General features: G+C 25.8%; 3 protein-coding genes across 4 annotated transcripts; 1 reads left to right on the forward strand and 2 right to left on the reverse strand.

Moving 5' to 3' along the window:
* Positions 1–183: 183 nt before the first annotated feature.
* Positions 184–4,641, forward strand: bur (GMP synthase burgundy). The gene is made up of 9 exons (XM_012488473.3): positions 184–320; positions 1,126–1,394; positions 1,490–1,702; positions 1,781–2,078; positions 2,283–2,760; positions 2,852–3,093; positions 3,168–3,338; positions 3,429–3,860; positions 3,940–4,641. Exons 2-9 carry the CDS (start codon positions 1,174–1,176, stop codon positions 4,039–4,041), a joined length of 2,157 nt encoding a protein of 718 aa, XP_012343927.2. The 5' UTR covers positions 184–320; positions 1,126–1,173; the 3' UTR covers positions 4,042–4,641.
* Rev1 (Rev1 DNA directed polymerase) lies at positions 4,360–9,735 on the reverse strand. 2 transcript variants are annotated; one of them, XM_012488470.3, is made up of 6 exons: positions 9,311–9,735; positions 7,810–9,241; positions 7,299–7,740; positions 5,081–6,221; positions 4,713–4,855; positions 4,360–4,547 (listed from the first exon to the last, which is right to left on the reverse strand). In XM_012488470.3, the coding sequence occupies exons 1-6, from the start codon at positions 9,362–9,364 to the stop codon at positions 4,394–4,396; spliced, it is 3,366 nt and encodes a 1,121-aa protein (XP_012343924.3). In that variant the 5' UTR covers positions 9,365–9,735; the 3' UTR covers positions 4,360–4,393. The 2 variants fall into 2 exon arrangements, with proteins under 2 accessions (XP_012343924.3, XP_086764020.1); XM_086907894.1 differs by having other exon boundaries at positions 4,671–4,855.
* Positions 9,736–9,740: 5 nt separating this feature from the next.
* On the reverse strand, positions 9,741–12,443 carry LOC100864607 (mitochondrial 2-oxoglutarate/malate carrier protein). Its single transcript, XM_003695047.4, has 6 exons — positions 12,057–12,443; positions 11,561–11,776; positions 11,342–11,472; positions 11,106–11,276; positions 10,924–11,023; positions 9,741–10,847 (listed from the first exon to the last, which is right to left on the reverse strand). The coding sequence occupies exons 1-6, from the start codon at positions 12,113–12,115 to the stop codon at positions 10,646–10,648; spliced, it is 879 nt and encodes a 292-aa protein (XP_003695095.1). The 5' UTR covers positions 12,116–12,443; the 3' UTR covers positions 9,741–10,645.
* Positions 12,444–14,597: the final 2,154 nt, after the last annotated feature.

The following is a 14,597-nucleotide window of genomic DNA, read 5'->3' on the forward strand; positions in this document are numbered from 1 at the left end:
AAACAATTGTTAAAGGAAAGATTTTAAATTATAAAATATAGAAAAGTATACGTAACAACAATGTCAATTCGACAGATGAGATGATAATTTTCTAAAAATTAATCGGTTAATGTAACAAGTATTGAATTTTGCTAGGAACTTTCATTTTATATTGTTGGTTTTCTATGTTACTTTCAAGCTGAAGGCAGTCACTGCATTGTGGCTATTGCAGGCGATTGAATGGCTGCCTCGTCTAGAGAGTGCACATTCTGTTTTGCTGTAATTAATTTTACGTTAGTTGGTGATTTACGCGTGAAATATTCTCTGCCTCGTATAATTTGGTGAGTCTTTGAATAGATTTTATTAGTGTTTAAAAAGATGATTCACGTAGTAGGTGTGCTATTATAGTACTTTCGTTTCTAAGAAACGTGCTCTTAAAATTTACGGCCGGTTATTTATTTTTTGCTAAACATCATATTTAGTGGATTTTTCCTAAATATTATATAAATTGTTCATTAAATGATATAAAATATTCACGTATATATTTTTAAATAAATTTTTCATATAAATCAAATATCTATAGTATACAGTAGTTGTCAGAACTTATACTGGGTTGTGACTTTGTGACATACTATAATAGCATCTTATATTTACACGTAGTAATATCATTAGACATTCGAAATAACTATATTTTATAATTCTATTATTTGATAAAAGAAAATATTAAAAGTTTTATTTAATATTAAATTTTATATTTATTAATGCAATGATTTTTTTTATATTCATCTATTTTTAATAAAATAAGAGTAATAATAAGAATAAATTAATAGATAATGAAATTAAAATAGTATGTATAACTTATAATCATTTTCATAAGTTCATGACCTGAATGATAACATGAAAAATATTTTTTCTGTTTAATTATTTCTTTTTATTATTTCATATAATTTTTATATTTTAATGTTTTTTTTAATTTTAATAAACAAAATAATTTTTAAAATTTTTTATTTATCAAGTTATATAAATTAGAATAATATCTGATGTATAAACTCTAGCAGCTAAAAGAGTATAAAAATAAGTTTATGTTATTTTGTCATTTGTTTATGTAATATTTCATTTTTCATCAAATTTATTAAATCCTTGTAGGATTATTGAAATCACCACAATACTAATAGCAATACAAGAAATTTTGAGATGGAAAAAAGCGCGGACGGATTATTGTTTCGCGCAGAGAGAAATAATGGGGCTAATGAAGGAACATTGGGCATACCATGTGTTAATGAAAAAGTGGCTGTTTTGGATGCAGGGGCACAATATGGTAAAGTGATAGATCGAAAAATCCGTGAATTAAATGTGCATAGTGAAATTCTGCCTTTGGACACATCTGCATTTACCCTTCAAGAAAAGGGTTATAAGTAAGATCATATAAATTATATTATTTAATTTTATTAAATACAGAATTATCTATGAATTATTACTTGATAATCATTATTTAAATTTAAATTTTTAGAGCTATTATAATTTCTGGAGGGCCAAGTTCAGTTTATGCAGAAGATGCTCCTAAATATGATGCAGATATCTTCAGAATAGGAATTCCAGTACTAGGTATTTGTTATGGGATGCAAATGATGAATAAGGAATTTGGTGGTACAGTCATAAGTAAAGAGGGTAGAGAAGATGGTCAGTTCCCAATTGAAATAGATTCCAAGTGCTTATTATTTAAGTAAGTGAGTCTAGAAGCAATACATCTATTTGGTATCTCATTAAGTATAAAGTATTCAGAAAATAAATCATTTGTTAGGGGCTTGGAAAAAGAACAAATGGTACTGTTAACACATGGAGACAGTATAGATAGGGTAGCTGATAATTTTCATATTACTGCCAGATCATCAAACTTTATAGCAGGGATAGCAAGTGATAAAATGAATTTGTATGGTGTACAATTTCATCCAGAAGTAGATCTTACACCTAATGGAAAAACAATGTTACACAATTTTTTGTTTGGCATTGCTGGCCTTACTGGTAATTATACTCTTCGTGGCCGGGAAGCTCAGTGTATTCAATTCATCAGAGATACAGTTGGCAACAAAAAAGTTTTGGTAAGAAAAAGATTTACAATTAATATTTAGGTAATTATTAAAATCCGTACCGTTTGAAAACATTCGTAAAATTTTTGAAACGTATAATTAATAATTAATTAAACGTAAAATATAATGATTTATTTTGGTTAAAATATTTAAAAAATATAGTATAAGATATGACAACATGTGATTGTCAATTAAAATAGAAAAAAACAATCACAGTTATTAGTGAGCGGAGGTGTGGATTCTACGGTATGTGCAGCGCTATTACATAAAGCTTTAAATAAGGAACAAGTCATAGCTCTCCATATCAATAATGGCTTTATGCGAAAAGGAGAAACGCAATTTGTGGAACAAAGCTTGGCGCAATTAGGAATTCGATTAAGAGTCGTTAATGCGGGACGTTGCTTTATGCAAGGAACTACATCTGTTCCCTTGGATAATGTCACACCAATAGCCAATGCAAATACTATAAATAATAAAGGAATATATGGAACAGCAACTAGCCCAAGAACTAGATTAACTAAAATGTTATGTGCAACAACTAATCCAGAAGAAAAACGAAAAATCATAGGAGATGTTTTTGTGAGAGTAGCTAATGAAGCAATGGCAGAAATGGGTTTGAAACCAGAAGAAGTGTTTCTTGGACAAGGAACTCTTAGGCCTGATCTTATAGAAAGTGCAAGTGCATTAGCTAGTGGTAAATTTATAGTTGTAAATCCATATATGTTTTTTCATATCTGTTAGAAATAATAAATTATATTTATATATAATATAAATATTTTTATTAGGTAAAGCGGATGCGATAAAAACGCATCACAATGATAGTGAACTTGTTAGAGCATTAAGAGCACAAGGTCATGTAGTAGAACCTTTAAAAGATTTCCATAAAGATGAAGTACGACAATTAGGATGTGATCTTGGATTACCAGCATCGTTAGTAGCTCGTCATCCATTTCCTGGTCCTGGGCTTGCTGTACGCATTTTATGTGCAGATGAACCTTATATGGATAAAGATTTTTCAGAAACCCAGGTATTTTTGTTTACAATATCGATAAAAAGAAAATAAAATCTCTTCCGAAATAACAAATTTGTATTCAATTTAAGGTGATAGTTAAAATAATGGCTGAATATGAACAAATGCTTCAAAAGAAGCACGGATTGTTAAATCGTGTAGAAGGTGCAACTAGTGAATCTGAACGCCAGTATTTGCGACAGCTTTCCAGTTACCGACATATTTCGGCAACACTTTTGCCTATACGCAGTGTAGGAGTGCAGGTAGAATATTAATTACTTACGAATAATAATCTTATAATTTAATAAAACTAACTGAACTACATCCATTAAAATATTTTCTGAATGATATAGGGGGATCGAAGAAGTTATAGTTATGTAGTAGGATTATCTAGCGAAGAAAACTTATCCGAGGGAATAGAATGGAAGGATCTCTTGTTCCTCGCAAAATTAATTCCACGAGTGTGTCACAATGTAAATCGTGTGTGCTTCATTTTTGGACCTCAATTACATCATCCTGTAACGGATATCACACCGACTCATCTTACATCAAATGTGATAGCTACGCTTCGACAGGCAGATCATGTAGCAAATCTAGTATTAGCTACTAGTGGCTGTATGGGAGCGATCAGTCAAATGCCAGTAGTTTTAATTCCCATACATTTCGATCGTGATGCTGCTTCTCGAATACCTTCTTGTCAACGTTCAGTTGTTCTTAGGCCATTCGTTACTAATGATTTTATGACTGGTACTCCGGCTATTCCCGGAAAGGAATTGCCACTCCACGTAAGTTTAAAATAATATAAAAAATTTGATTATTAATATTTATAATTGTTATAAAAAATTTATACTTTTTTGTTTATAGGTGGTGAAGAAATTGGTAACCGAAATATCTTCAATACCCGGTATCTCGCGTGTTTTATACGATTTAACATCTAAACCGCCAGGAACTACCGAATGGGAGTAGTAAACGCTCATCTCTGACTCACCCCTTTCTATTTTTTCACCTTCCCAGCGCGTAACAACAACAAAGTAAAAAAATATATTTAAAAAAAAATATATATATATATATACATACATATATATATATCATAAAAATACGTACGAATTCGAGGTTTATGACTTCTTACCGATTTATATGAAACCTTTGAGCATAGTTCTTTCAGAAAAAAAGTATGTTCTCCATTGTAAATTAATATGTTACCTAAAGAATACTGATACTGTTTTCAATGAAATTGAAGGTAAGTATCATGTTTGCTTGTAAATAGGTTTCTTATTAACCTCATTGTAAAAATATTAATTTATTAAATTCCGAAAAATTACATTACATCACTGTTACACTGCAAAAGGTTGCATTTGATTGGTGGTACCATGAGGTTGCTGTTATATTCAATTTGCATATAATGTTGAACGTATTTTACTATTTTCCTATATGTCCCATGCCAAATGCAATTTCCAGTTTTTGTCATACATCTAAAGATACGAACATAAATAAGTTAATGTATTATCTTTAATATCATTTTTATTTATCAATCATAACTGAGTAAACTGATATCTATTCCCTAAATCCTCTGTGTTATATTACTCGCTATTCACCTTTTACAAGGGTGTATGTATGAATTTGGCATTATAGATTACCTATGCATGGTTTTTAATAATACATGTAAATCTTCGATCCGTTTCTTTTCCGGAAGCATGCTAAGAAATGTCGCAAGTGACAAAAAATCAATTTCATTCACGACTTTAGAACTAGTGATCCATATTTGTATTTGTAATTTTACCTGCAATCGAATATTTTATATATTTATTAATGCCACAAAAATTATTTGTAACTGATAATATGACCCGACAGATTATTCAGCATGCTATCTCAACTTTTCATAAAAACTAACTTAATTAAAATACTATCTTATCATCCAAATATTTCCTAAGTTCTCGAACAAAATATATCAATGAAAAATAATGATTTATGAAGACAGTTAACAGTACTTAGAAATTAATGCTACCTGTTTCAGAGGTAGATTAAGTAAACGCTTTACAACTTCGATTAAGATGTCCTGATGTTGATTTGTATTATCGTTATCTTCTGAGATAGTACGATTATGAGAAAGAATAATCTCAGCTTCATCTGCAGTAATTTGATCATTAACAGATTCAATTTTGTCTATACACGCTGTTGTGAATTTTGTAATACCAACATTAATTTTATTATCTGATACATTCTTAATTTCATTTACGTTTTTTATTGTTTTGAATATCGTTTGCACATTCTTCTTTTTATTTTTAGAAACCGTTTTGCCACTTTTACCACCATTTTTATTTTTCGAGTTATTTTCTACTTTTTTATTATGTTTTATATTTTCATTTGTAACTCTATTAATATTTGTTTCATTTTTTTTCAGTTTCAAACACTTTTCTGCTTTTTTAGCAGTGCAATATGATTGAACATCGCGTCTTAGATCTTCTGATAATGCGGCTAAAAACTCTGGATCTACTTGTGAATATGAAATATTTTGTTCATCATATTTAGTTTCTGTAGAAATTGGTTTACTACTCGACGAGTTATTATTCTTATTTATATTAATATCCATTTTACCTTCATTTTTTTTAGCACTATATTCATTAAGAATTTCATTTCGTATATCTTCAGGTAATTCTATCAGAACAGACATATCAATTTCTTGAATAGGTGGCATTTCTATCTTTGTTGGTCTTGAAATACCAGATTTTATTTGTTTAAAAAAATTTTCATGATGCGTTTGTACAGTTTTTGATTCATTTTTACATGTAGTTTGTATATTAACAGTTGTTTGATCTTTTTTACTTTCTGTCTGTTTTTTATTTTTGTCAGCATCTAAAATTTCATTTTGTATTTCCATCGGAATTGAAATGCACAATTTATCTTCGTTATTAGTAGTTCCAGAAACTGACGCAATAGCATTTGAATTTATTAAAGGCTGAACGTCATTGCTTATATTTGTTTCAGTAGATCGATGAATTGTATTATTTTGTTTATTTCTAATGAAATTTGTTAAAGTTGTATTGCGAGATTTATTTTTTAATATTTCTAATCTAGATATTTGTATGCCGATACCTCTTGCATCTTCTGGTATTTTTTGCATTTGATTCCAAAGTATAATAACTTCCCTGAAGTTATTATAAAAAGTTTGTTAAAAAATGAACAATTTATTCTATTACTTCATTAAATCAAAACACGCATGAGAGCAAATGAGAATACATTACTGACATATACATTAATTACTATAATTCTTTTAAATAATCTTTTTAAACGAATTATTTTCATTACTTCATGAAATTAATCGTAGGAATAATCGAAGAATTTATGATCTATAGCGAGAAACGAATATTAATAAATCGCTAAAACAAGTTGAAAATAAAGTTTTTATATATTTTTCTTTATTGTTATAAAATTATTTTATTTGAATTGTTAAAATCTTTATTGATCTCTTATTGATTTCTTAAGAAATTGATCTTTATAAGTAGATCAAAATAATATCAAATATGATCATATTTAAATTAATTTCTAGTTTTGAAAATTAAATATTATATCCATCTAAATATTAATTTTGTAAGATGTCTTATCGTATCTCATTTGCTTTTTTTGTTTCTCATTTCGACTTATTTATAACAGACTAATCTGAAGTCAGATAATAGTAATCAATTCGTCGTTAACAAATTTTAAATTACAACTTAGAAGGAAATATCTAATGTATTAAAAATAAAAAATGAAAAACCGAATGAAATAGAAAAAATTGCTATTTATAAGAATGCGAATAATTATATTATAATTATATTTTAGGTACACAAGAGCGCTTATTTCATGAATTGCTTCACGTACCGAAGCTTCATGAATAGGGAAAATAAAATCGATTTTTTTATAAGCAGAAAGATAAAATCGACAGTAAAAAATACAGCAATGATGCATCCTCATTTCTCTCTATTATATAAAGAATAGCGATCATCTTTTTTCTGACTTGTGATAAATTTAAAGTTCTCCGGCCAACAACCCAAATCATTCTTGTACTTTTGCCTATTATCTTATAACTTTATACTTTCAGCAATTGCTCATAGATGGCGGATGTATGACATGAATGATGGTATGTAGTGTACATGTATTGTTGTTTGTTTTTCGTTTGCTCTCACGTGCGCGTGTTTCAACTTAAAGGAACGACAATTATATATTACAATAATTCTGTAACTTACTTTGTTATAATATCAACATCGTTAATCGGAGCGATAAAATTTTTTGATTTTGTTACATAATCACACAATCCGTGTCCCATAAATTTTTCAGTTTCTTTAGGTGCTTCTTTTGCTCTAATTAAAACTTTTAATGTAATGCATCTACCTTTTGCATTAACTTTGTTCAATCGATTACATACTTCGTGTGATAATTTTTTTAAAAAATCTATCGCATCATCGTTACTCTCGAATCTTATTCCATAATTTACTTCTGCAGAGACAGATTTTCTAATATGTTCTAAATTAAGTTTCGAATTATCTATACCACGACACATATTATATAAAATTTCACTCATTTTTTTGCCAAATTCTTTTTGTAGTGTCGTCAAGGGAATTTTTTGTAATTCCGCACATGTTCGTATATTAATATTGTTTAATTTATGTGTTGTTGTCCATCCGACTCCTAGTTTAAATAATAATTATTACAAATAATTTTAAAATGAGTTTAGCACTATCAGCTTAAATACTCTACCTGGCAAATCTTGTACATTAAAAGAACTAATGCAATTATTAATGTCTTCTTGTTGTATATAAAATTGACCATTTGGCTTTGCTTTTCTTGTTGCTAATCTTGCTAATAATTTGTTTCTTCCAAATCCTGTTGAAACAGGACAACCAGTTTTCTCTTTTATTTCCTGTCTAATTATAGTTGCAAATTCCATTGGTGTTAAACCAGATTCTTCTAATATCTTTGTGCAATCTGCATACATTTCATCACAACTAACTGCTTCAATATCTAATGTATATGATGCTACAGTATCATATAATATATAAGAAACTTTTGTATAGCCTTCAAAATTATATGGTATTGTTCTTAAATCAGGACAAATTTTTAATGCTTCTCCTAAAAACATGCCGTTTTTTACACCAGCTTTTCTTGCTTCATAAGAACAAGATGCTATCTCTGATAATGAACACTGTTCTTCATCTCTATTTTTATTATCATCTAAGGTTTGTTTGTTAATATTTACAGAATTTTTATTGCCTTTTGCATGAGTTACTGCAACGGGCAAGCCTTTTAATTCTGGTTTATCCCTAAGACCAACTGAAACAAAAAAGCAATCCATATCTATATGCATAATGATACAATCCTGATTAATTTCCATCTTATTTTCTTCTTGTAAATCAATTAATTCATTATTAAGGCTTAATTCAAGAGAATCAAATAGTAATTTGTTTAGTTTTTTATCTTTTAATTTTTTTAATTTTATAAATCCAGGAAATTCTCCATTATTTTTATCTCTTAATTCATTAACATATTCTTTGAATGTAGTTCCCATTGTTGAGATATGATGTAATCGTGAATGATTATAAAATTCTTTTATAAATTCTGGATTTTTTGTGGAATTAGCATCTTTTGAATTGATTGGTAATATTGGAATACTTTCTTTTATAGAAGTATGTTTAATTGCTTCAGTTATATCATTATCATTTTTCAGAGTACTTACTTCATTATTCTTTTGCACATCATTATGTGTTTCGCAAATAACATCTGTTTCATTTCTTATATTTTGTATTATGTATTTCAATTGGGGTTGTGCATTTGTACAATGAGAATAAAGCAAATAATTTTGAAAATTAAGAATTCTACCAGCTTTTATACTATCTACAATCCATTCAGGTTTACATATAGGAATTGGATTTTGACTTTTTTTATATAATATTATTTTTGAATATGGCAAATTAGATGCAATAATATGAGTTGTTGCTTTTGGCCTCATATAGTGATGAAATAAACCCCCATGTGCTATCATTAAATGACGAAGTTCATCTGCAGTTGGATTAGTATAACCATTTACAAAAATTGCAATTCCTTTAAATATATTAGATGTTTTAATTTCCTTGTTTGCTTCATTTATAAATTGTTCTTCTAATTTTGCTTGTTTAGCAGCCATATAGCCACCCTAAAAATATTTCATTATACTAATAACTTTAACTTTTCTAACAAAATTTTGAATATATTTTTCACATACCCAATCTTCAAATCCATTTTCCCCCCAAGTTTCACGTTTTTTCTTTCTTGACATTACAAAAAAAAGTTAAGTTAAATAAAATAAATATAAAAACTTGCATAATATGAAACTCTCACATAATTTATCATATTGGTTGACATATATTTATGTGCATGTTTTTTTATATAATATAAAAAGAATGCATTTTCGTAAAATAACCTTATAAAATATTTTGTTGAATATTTTGAATATAATTTAATACATAAATATGTATCGATATTCAACAAAGATTTATTTTATTTATATTAATTTTTTTCAATGATATACACTAATATGTAACACAACGATAATTCACTTCACATTACAATTGAGTTTATTAATCGTTCATATACATGCCCGATTCAAATGGCTCTTTCGACTAAATTCTTCAATAAATTTTTCAGCCAAAGAATAATATACACAAAATTTTTTCATTTATTTAACAATTATTTATACAATTCAAATAATATATATTACATATATATATATATATGAAATTAATAGTAACTATATATATTTAGTTGTTACTAATTATTTATACATTTCAGTATTTCATTTACATTTATAAATTTCATAAAATAATATTTATTGTAAATATTATTCATAATTTCGTAATAACAAATTTGTATACATATAAATATTATAAAGTAAAAATATACATTTTTTATATTAATAACAAATATAAAATAAAAATCGTATCAAACGATTCTTTATCTATGGAGAATGTTTGTAGAATGTATTGTTTTTGTATAGCAACAAAAAGATTTGTCTATCAATGTAAATTATATGTGTAAATTATTACACACACAACATCCATATATAGATATAACATGATACAATCTAATTTTTAGTCATTTATTTCGAAGCTTATATAATTTTCTGAATCATCCAATATTTAAAGAAAATTAAAAAATATTGTGCGTTTATGTGTGAAATTTATAGTGTTCAACAAATATCAGTATATAAATAGAAATTATATTGAAAAGATGGATATTTTTTTACGAACATGTACTTTGAAAAGGTTAGATATGAAGCAAAACATATATAAAATATAAAATAAGATATATAATCAATGGATAAAATACAGCGAGGTCATAAATTATTGTATCAAAATCGATATCAATTCAAATTTTATCTTTATCAAAAAATGTTGCTATTTTATAATTGAAATACTTGTATAAATAACATTTGCATAGTTTTCTTCTCAACTAATTTTACGACCTAGTTATATTATTATTTAACCAAATTGACTATACTCAATATATTTTGAAAATATTCTTTCACTGCATATGCATGTATGTGTGTTAAATTAAATTGTTATACAGAATATGTTTTGTAAAAATTACGTATTTGTTCTAAGAAAATAAAAGTCAAAACAGTATGTGGACCTAAACGAGCATAATAAGGAAAAAAACCTTTCCATAATGAAAAAACTCCTTCATTTCGACACACTTGTATTATGACATCTATTGCACCCTTAAATTCTGGTTTACCATCCACAATTTTCATATTTTGAATCCTGCAAATTATTAGTAATGCAAAGTGTGAAACCATTTTCATAATTGGTTCACTAATTTAGTTTTTTTAAAATTTACCTTGTTTTAGCAATATCAACTGGCATAGAAGCAATAGTTGTAACTAAACCTGATATCATAGAACTTGTAAAATGTAAGAGAATATTATCCTCAAAATATCCTAATCAAATATATATAAAAAAAAAAAAGACATTATACTAATATCATTCATTTGAATCTTACTTATTTATATGTTTACAAACCAGTATTAAGTAAAGTTTCTTTAGATTGAGAATATGATGCCAATTGAGCTGCATTTACAACCATAGCTCTTCCCATTGTTGGAATAGTACCTCTCCATAATGCTAAAAAGCCTTCTTCTTTGGCTATTCGAATTAATGCATTAAATGCATTTTTATAATTACGTCTTTCAGCTAAAAATAAATATTCCTCAGAATTGTAAAATCTTTATTGAATATTCAACTAACATTTGGCATACCAAGAGGTAATCTACCATCAGCAGTCATTCTAATTAAGGCAACTTCAGCAGGAGTACCAACAAATGCTCCTACACAACCAGCAGAACTACCTATTAGTAGTTTCATAATAAAATTTGGTTGTCTGTCTTTTCTGAACAAGAGGAATACCAAATTCTATACATATTCCATACATATTATTTTTTTTTAAATTGATATGAGTTTAATAGATATGTACTCACGATAATAATTCAGACAACCATTCAAATGTACCAAGTCTTGTAGTCGTATATGAAGCCTGACGTAATAAACCAGCAGATAAGCCTGAATAAAAAGCTAAGATACCCTCATTTTTTAAAATTGAGGATATTATATTTATTGTTGATATTTTAATTCCACTTAATTGCATTCGATTTTTTATTAAATCTAATGGTTGAACAACACATGTTGCAGCCATTCTAGAATAAAATAATCAACTCCTTGATAAACTTTCTAATCTAACTATAGAATTATTAATTTATATTGAAAAAATCAAAAACTTTTTTTTTATATTTTGTAAAAATTTAAATAAATTCTAATATCATAAGATATTATTTAATATAATTATTTTATAAAAATACAGTATTTGAATTCAAAAGTAAATATTTAATTCTTTCATTAGTCTTTTATTTATATTTTTTAATATCTATATATATTATTTTTTAAAACATTATTTGTAAAATGATAAAAATAACAAACCCTGCAGTTCCCCCAAAAAGGAAATTTATTGAAGTTGACACTGATTTTTGGTTGCTCATTTTAATAATTTAGTATAACACTTATATTGATAATAAAATGGTAATTTTTAAATTAGGAATGGTTTAAAAAGAGTTGCGAGAAGAAATACTTGTGATAAGAAAAACACAGTATGTTTAAAATGAAAAAAAGAAGCACCAACTCAATATAGACTAGATAGAACTCTAAAATAAACTAAGTAAAAGATTATTAAAATTCTCGTGAAATTCCATCCTTCGTTTACCGATACTAAATTATAAAATTTTTGCATTTTAGCGACATCTTGTAGTATAAAACTATACTTTATAAAGAACAACGAATTCAACCATGGCTATGTTAAAATACTAGTAGAGAGATAATATTCGAATAATACCGATAAGATAGAACCTTTTCACATGAAAATTAAAATTCAATTTTATTATTTCGAAATTTGAAATTTGATATTAAGAAAATCAAATCTTTGAATATCGACTATTCAAATATACTATATATTCAAGTATACAGTATATTCAATATACTATTATCAACAGCAATAATGTACTTACATATCAAGGCAAGAAAAAGTAAAAAGAGAGAAATATATAATTAGAAAAAATTTTATATACATATATATATATCAAATAGCAAAAGTTTAATAAAGATAGTTTAAAATATTTTGTTTTTTAAAAAATATAATAATTTTAAATTTATTTAGGTTAAAATAATTATATTCGTTAAATAACTAAAGAAATTATATATAAAAAATTATGAAAATCAAATATTTTTGTTCGTTATATGTAATGAACATCTAAATTTTTTAGAAATTTATTATTAAATGAATTGCATATAAAATTTTTTATATAAAAAAAGAATAAAAAAATAAAAATACAAAACTCACCATTCGTCGAATGCATTTTATTGAAGATAGTGTTCACGAAAAATATGATGATTAATAATTGATTAAATTTATGTTGATTCCAAATATCTGTCATAAAAAATATTTCAATAAATTATTACTGTTATCTATGAGAATCTATTATTTAAAAAAGATTATAAATTATATTCAATAATAAAAAGTAAAAAATTATATCAAACGAATCAAGAAATTAATCGACATAGTCACGTTAAATTTTAATATACATGTATGTAATAGTTAAAATAATATTCATATTTTTTATTAATAATATATTTAATAGTTTAAAAGACTTACCACAATTAATTTTTTTATTTAGTTGTACATTTATTTCACATTTTAACACTACTTATTATCATTCTATTATATTCTAGATAAATTATTATAAATTCAAAGATGCAAGAAGCGCGAAGCATCCATGAACCGATAGAAACTGAAAAGACATAGATCATATGAATACTACGTTCGACATTCGAAAAATCGAATAGAAATATGTAAATATAATAAAGAAACTCATACAAAAACTTTAAAAAAAGAAAATCTTTTAGAAAAAAATAAATATTTTTTGATAAAAAAAATTTTTCATTATTTGAAAAATCTAAAATTTATTTTTTCCTTGTAACAATAACATACTAAAATTTATTAATTTTTTGAAATATATAAAAATAAAGTTTTTTAAAAAATGAGATATAAAATATTAAATTAAAAATATATATAAAATTTTTAAAATCATATTTATATTTATTAAATTTTTTATAACTTTTATAAAATAATTTATGAACTTGATTGACTAAGTTAATAGCCCGCCCTAAATTAACGTATTCTTTCGTTTCTTACCAACACAGATTCTCATGTATCATTTATGTGTGGTGTGTGTGTGCGATTGGAAAGAACGAACGATGAGCTGCTGCAATAAATTAACAAAATTTTGTGGGAAAAAGCTTCTTTTCATAAACAAGTAAGTAATATAATTATATAATATTCATATATATGTTCACAAAATAATCGAAAGAAGAAAATATTGATATTTTGATCAAAAAATAGAATATGTCACGATGCGCATGCGAAGTTGTTTGATTGTTACATTAACGGTTACTTTTTTAACGGTTTTTATATTTAAACAACAATTTATTTGATGTTTATTTATATAAATTATGTATATCTATAATGTTGGTTTACCTTTTTAAAATAAAATAATAACATAATATTAAAATTAAAAATTCGGAAGATTTTACGGATATTACGAATAATGCGTACATATGATTTACGATCGAAATCTTTACGAATATGGCTAATTTTTCTAAAGATCTTCTTTTAAGTGTAATTTTTTGATAATTTTTCGATTTATTTCTTTAATATTTGAAAATAATTTTTTTCTTCTACAGTATTAAAATATATTGTAGAAGAAAAGAAATGAATTCATTTAATTATTCGTTCGTAAGTGACATATAACATGATTTCATTCGTTTTCGTAAAAAAAATGGAATCTATATTAAAAATATTCTATTATATATCCACATACATAGAATGTTTTTAGATATAAAATTTTAAAATTTCAATATTTTCAAATAATATATACACGAAATATATGATTGAAAGATAATAATGTTAAT

The sequence above is a fragment of the Apis florea genome, unplaced genomic scaffold, assembly GCF_048593485.1.
Source record: "Apis florea isolate Af1SG1 unplaced genomic scaffold, ASM4859348v1 contig_2989_pilon, whole genome shotgun sequence".
Taxonomy (NCBI): domain Eukaryota; kingdom Metazoa; phylum Arthropoda; class Insecta; order Hymenoptera; family Apidae; genus Apis; species Apis florea.

Excerpts from the sequence above, each read along its gene's own strand:
- bur (XM_012488473.3), top strand. The coding sequence starts at position 1,174 with ATGGAAAAAAGCGCGGACGGATTATTGTTTCGCGCAGAGAGAAATAAT. Across the intron at positions 1,395-1,489 it reads CTTCAAGAAAAGGGTTATAA|AGCTATTATAATTTCTGGAG; the intron begins GTAAGATCATAT and ends TTAAATTTTTAG. Across the intron at positions 3,339-3,428 it reads TACGCAGTGTAGGAGTGCAG|GGGGATCGAAGAAGTTATAG; the intron begins GTAGAATATTAA and ends TGAATGATATAG.
- Rev1 (XM_012488470.3), bottom strand. The coding sequence starts at position 9,364 with ATGTCAAGAAAGAAAAAACGTGAAACTTGGGGGGAAAATGGATTTGAA. Across the intron at positions 7,741-7,809 it reads TAATGTACAAGATTTGCCAG|GAGTCGGATGGACAACAACA; the intron begins GTAGAGTATTTA and ends TATTTAAACTAG. Across the intron at positions 4,856-5,080 it reads TTAATCTACCTCTGAAACAG|GTAAAATTACAAATACAAAT; the intron begins GTAGCATTAATT and ends ATTCGATTGCAG.
- LOC100864607 (XM_003695047.4), bottom strand. The coding sequence starts at position 12,115 with ATGAGCAACCAAAAATCAGTGTCAACTTCAATAAATTTCCTTTTTGGG. Across the intron at positions 11,777-12,056 it reads CTTTTTGGGGGAACTGCAGG|AATGGCTGCAACATGTGTTG; the intron begins GTTTGTTATTTT and ends ATTTTATTCTAG. Across the intron at positions 11,473-11,560 it reads TGGTTGTCTGAATTATTATC|AAAAGACAGACAACCAAATT; the intron begins GTGAGTACATAT and ends CCTCTTGTTCAG.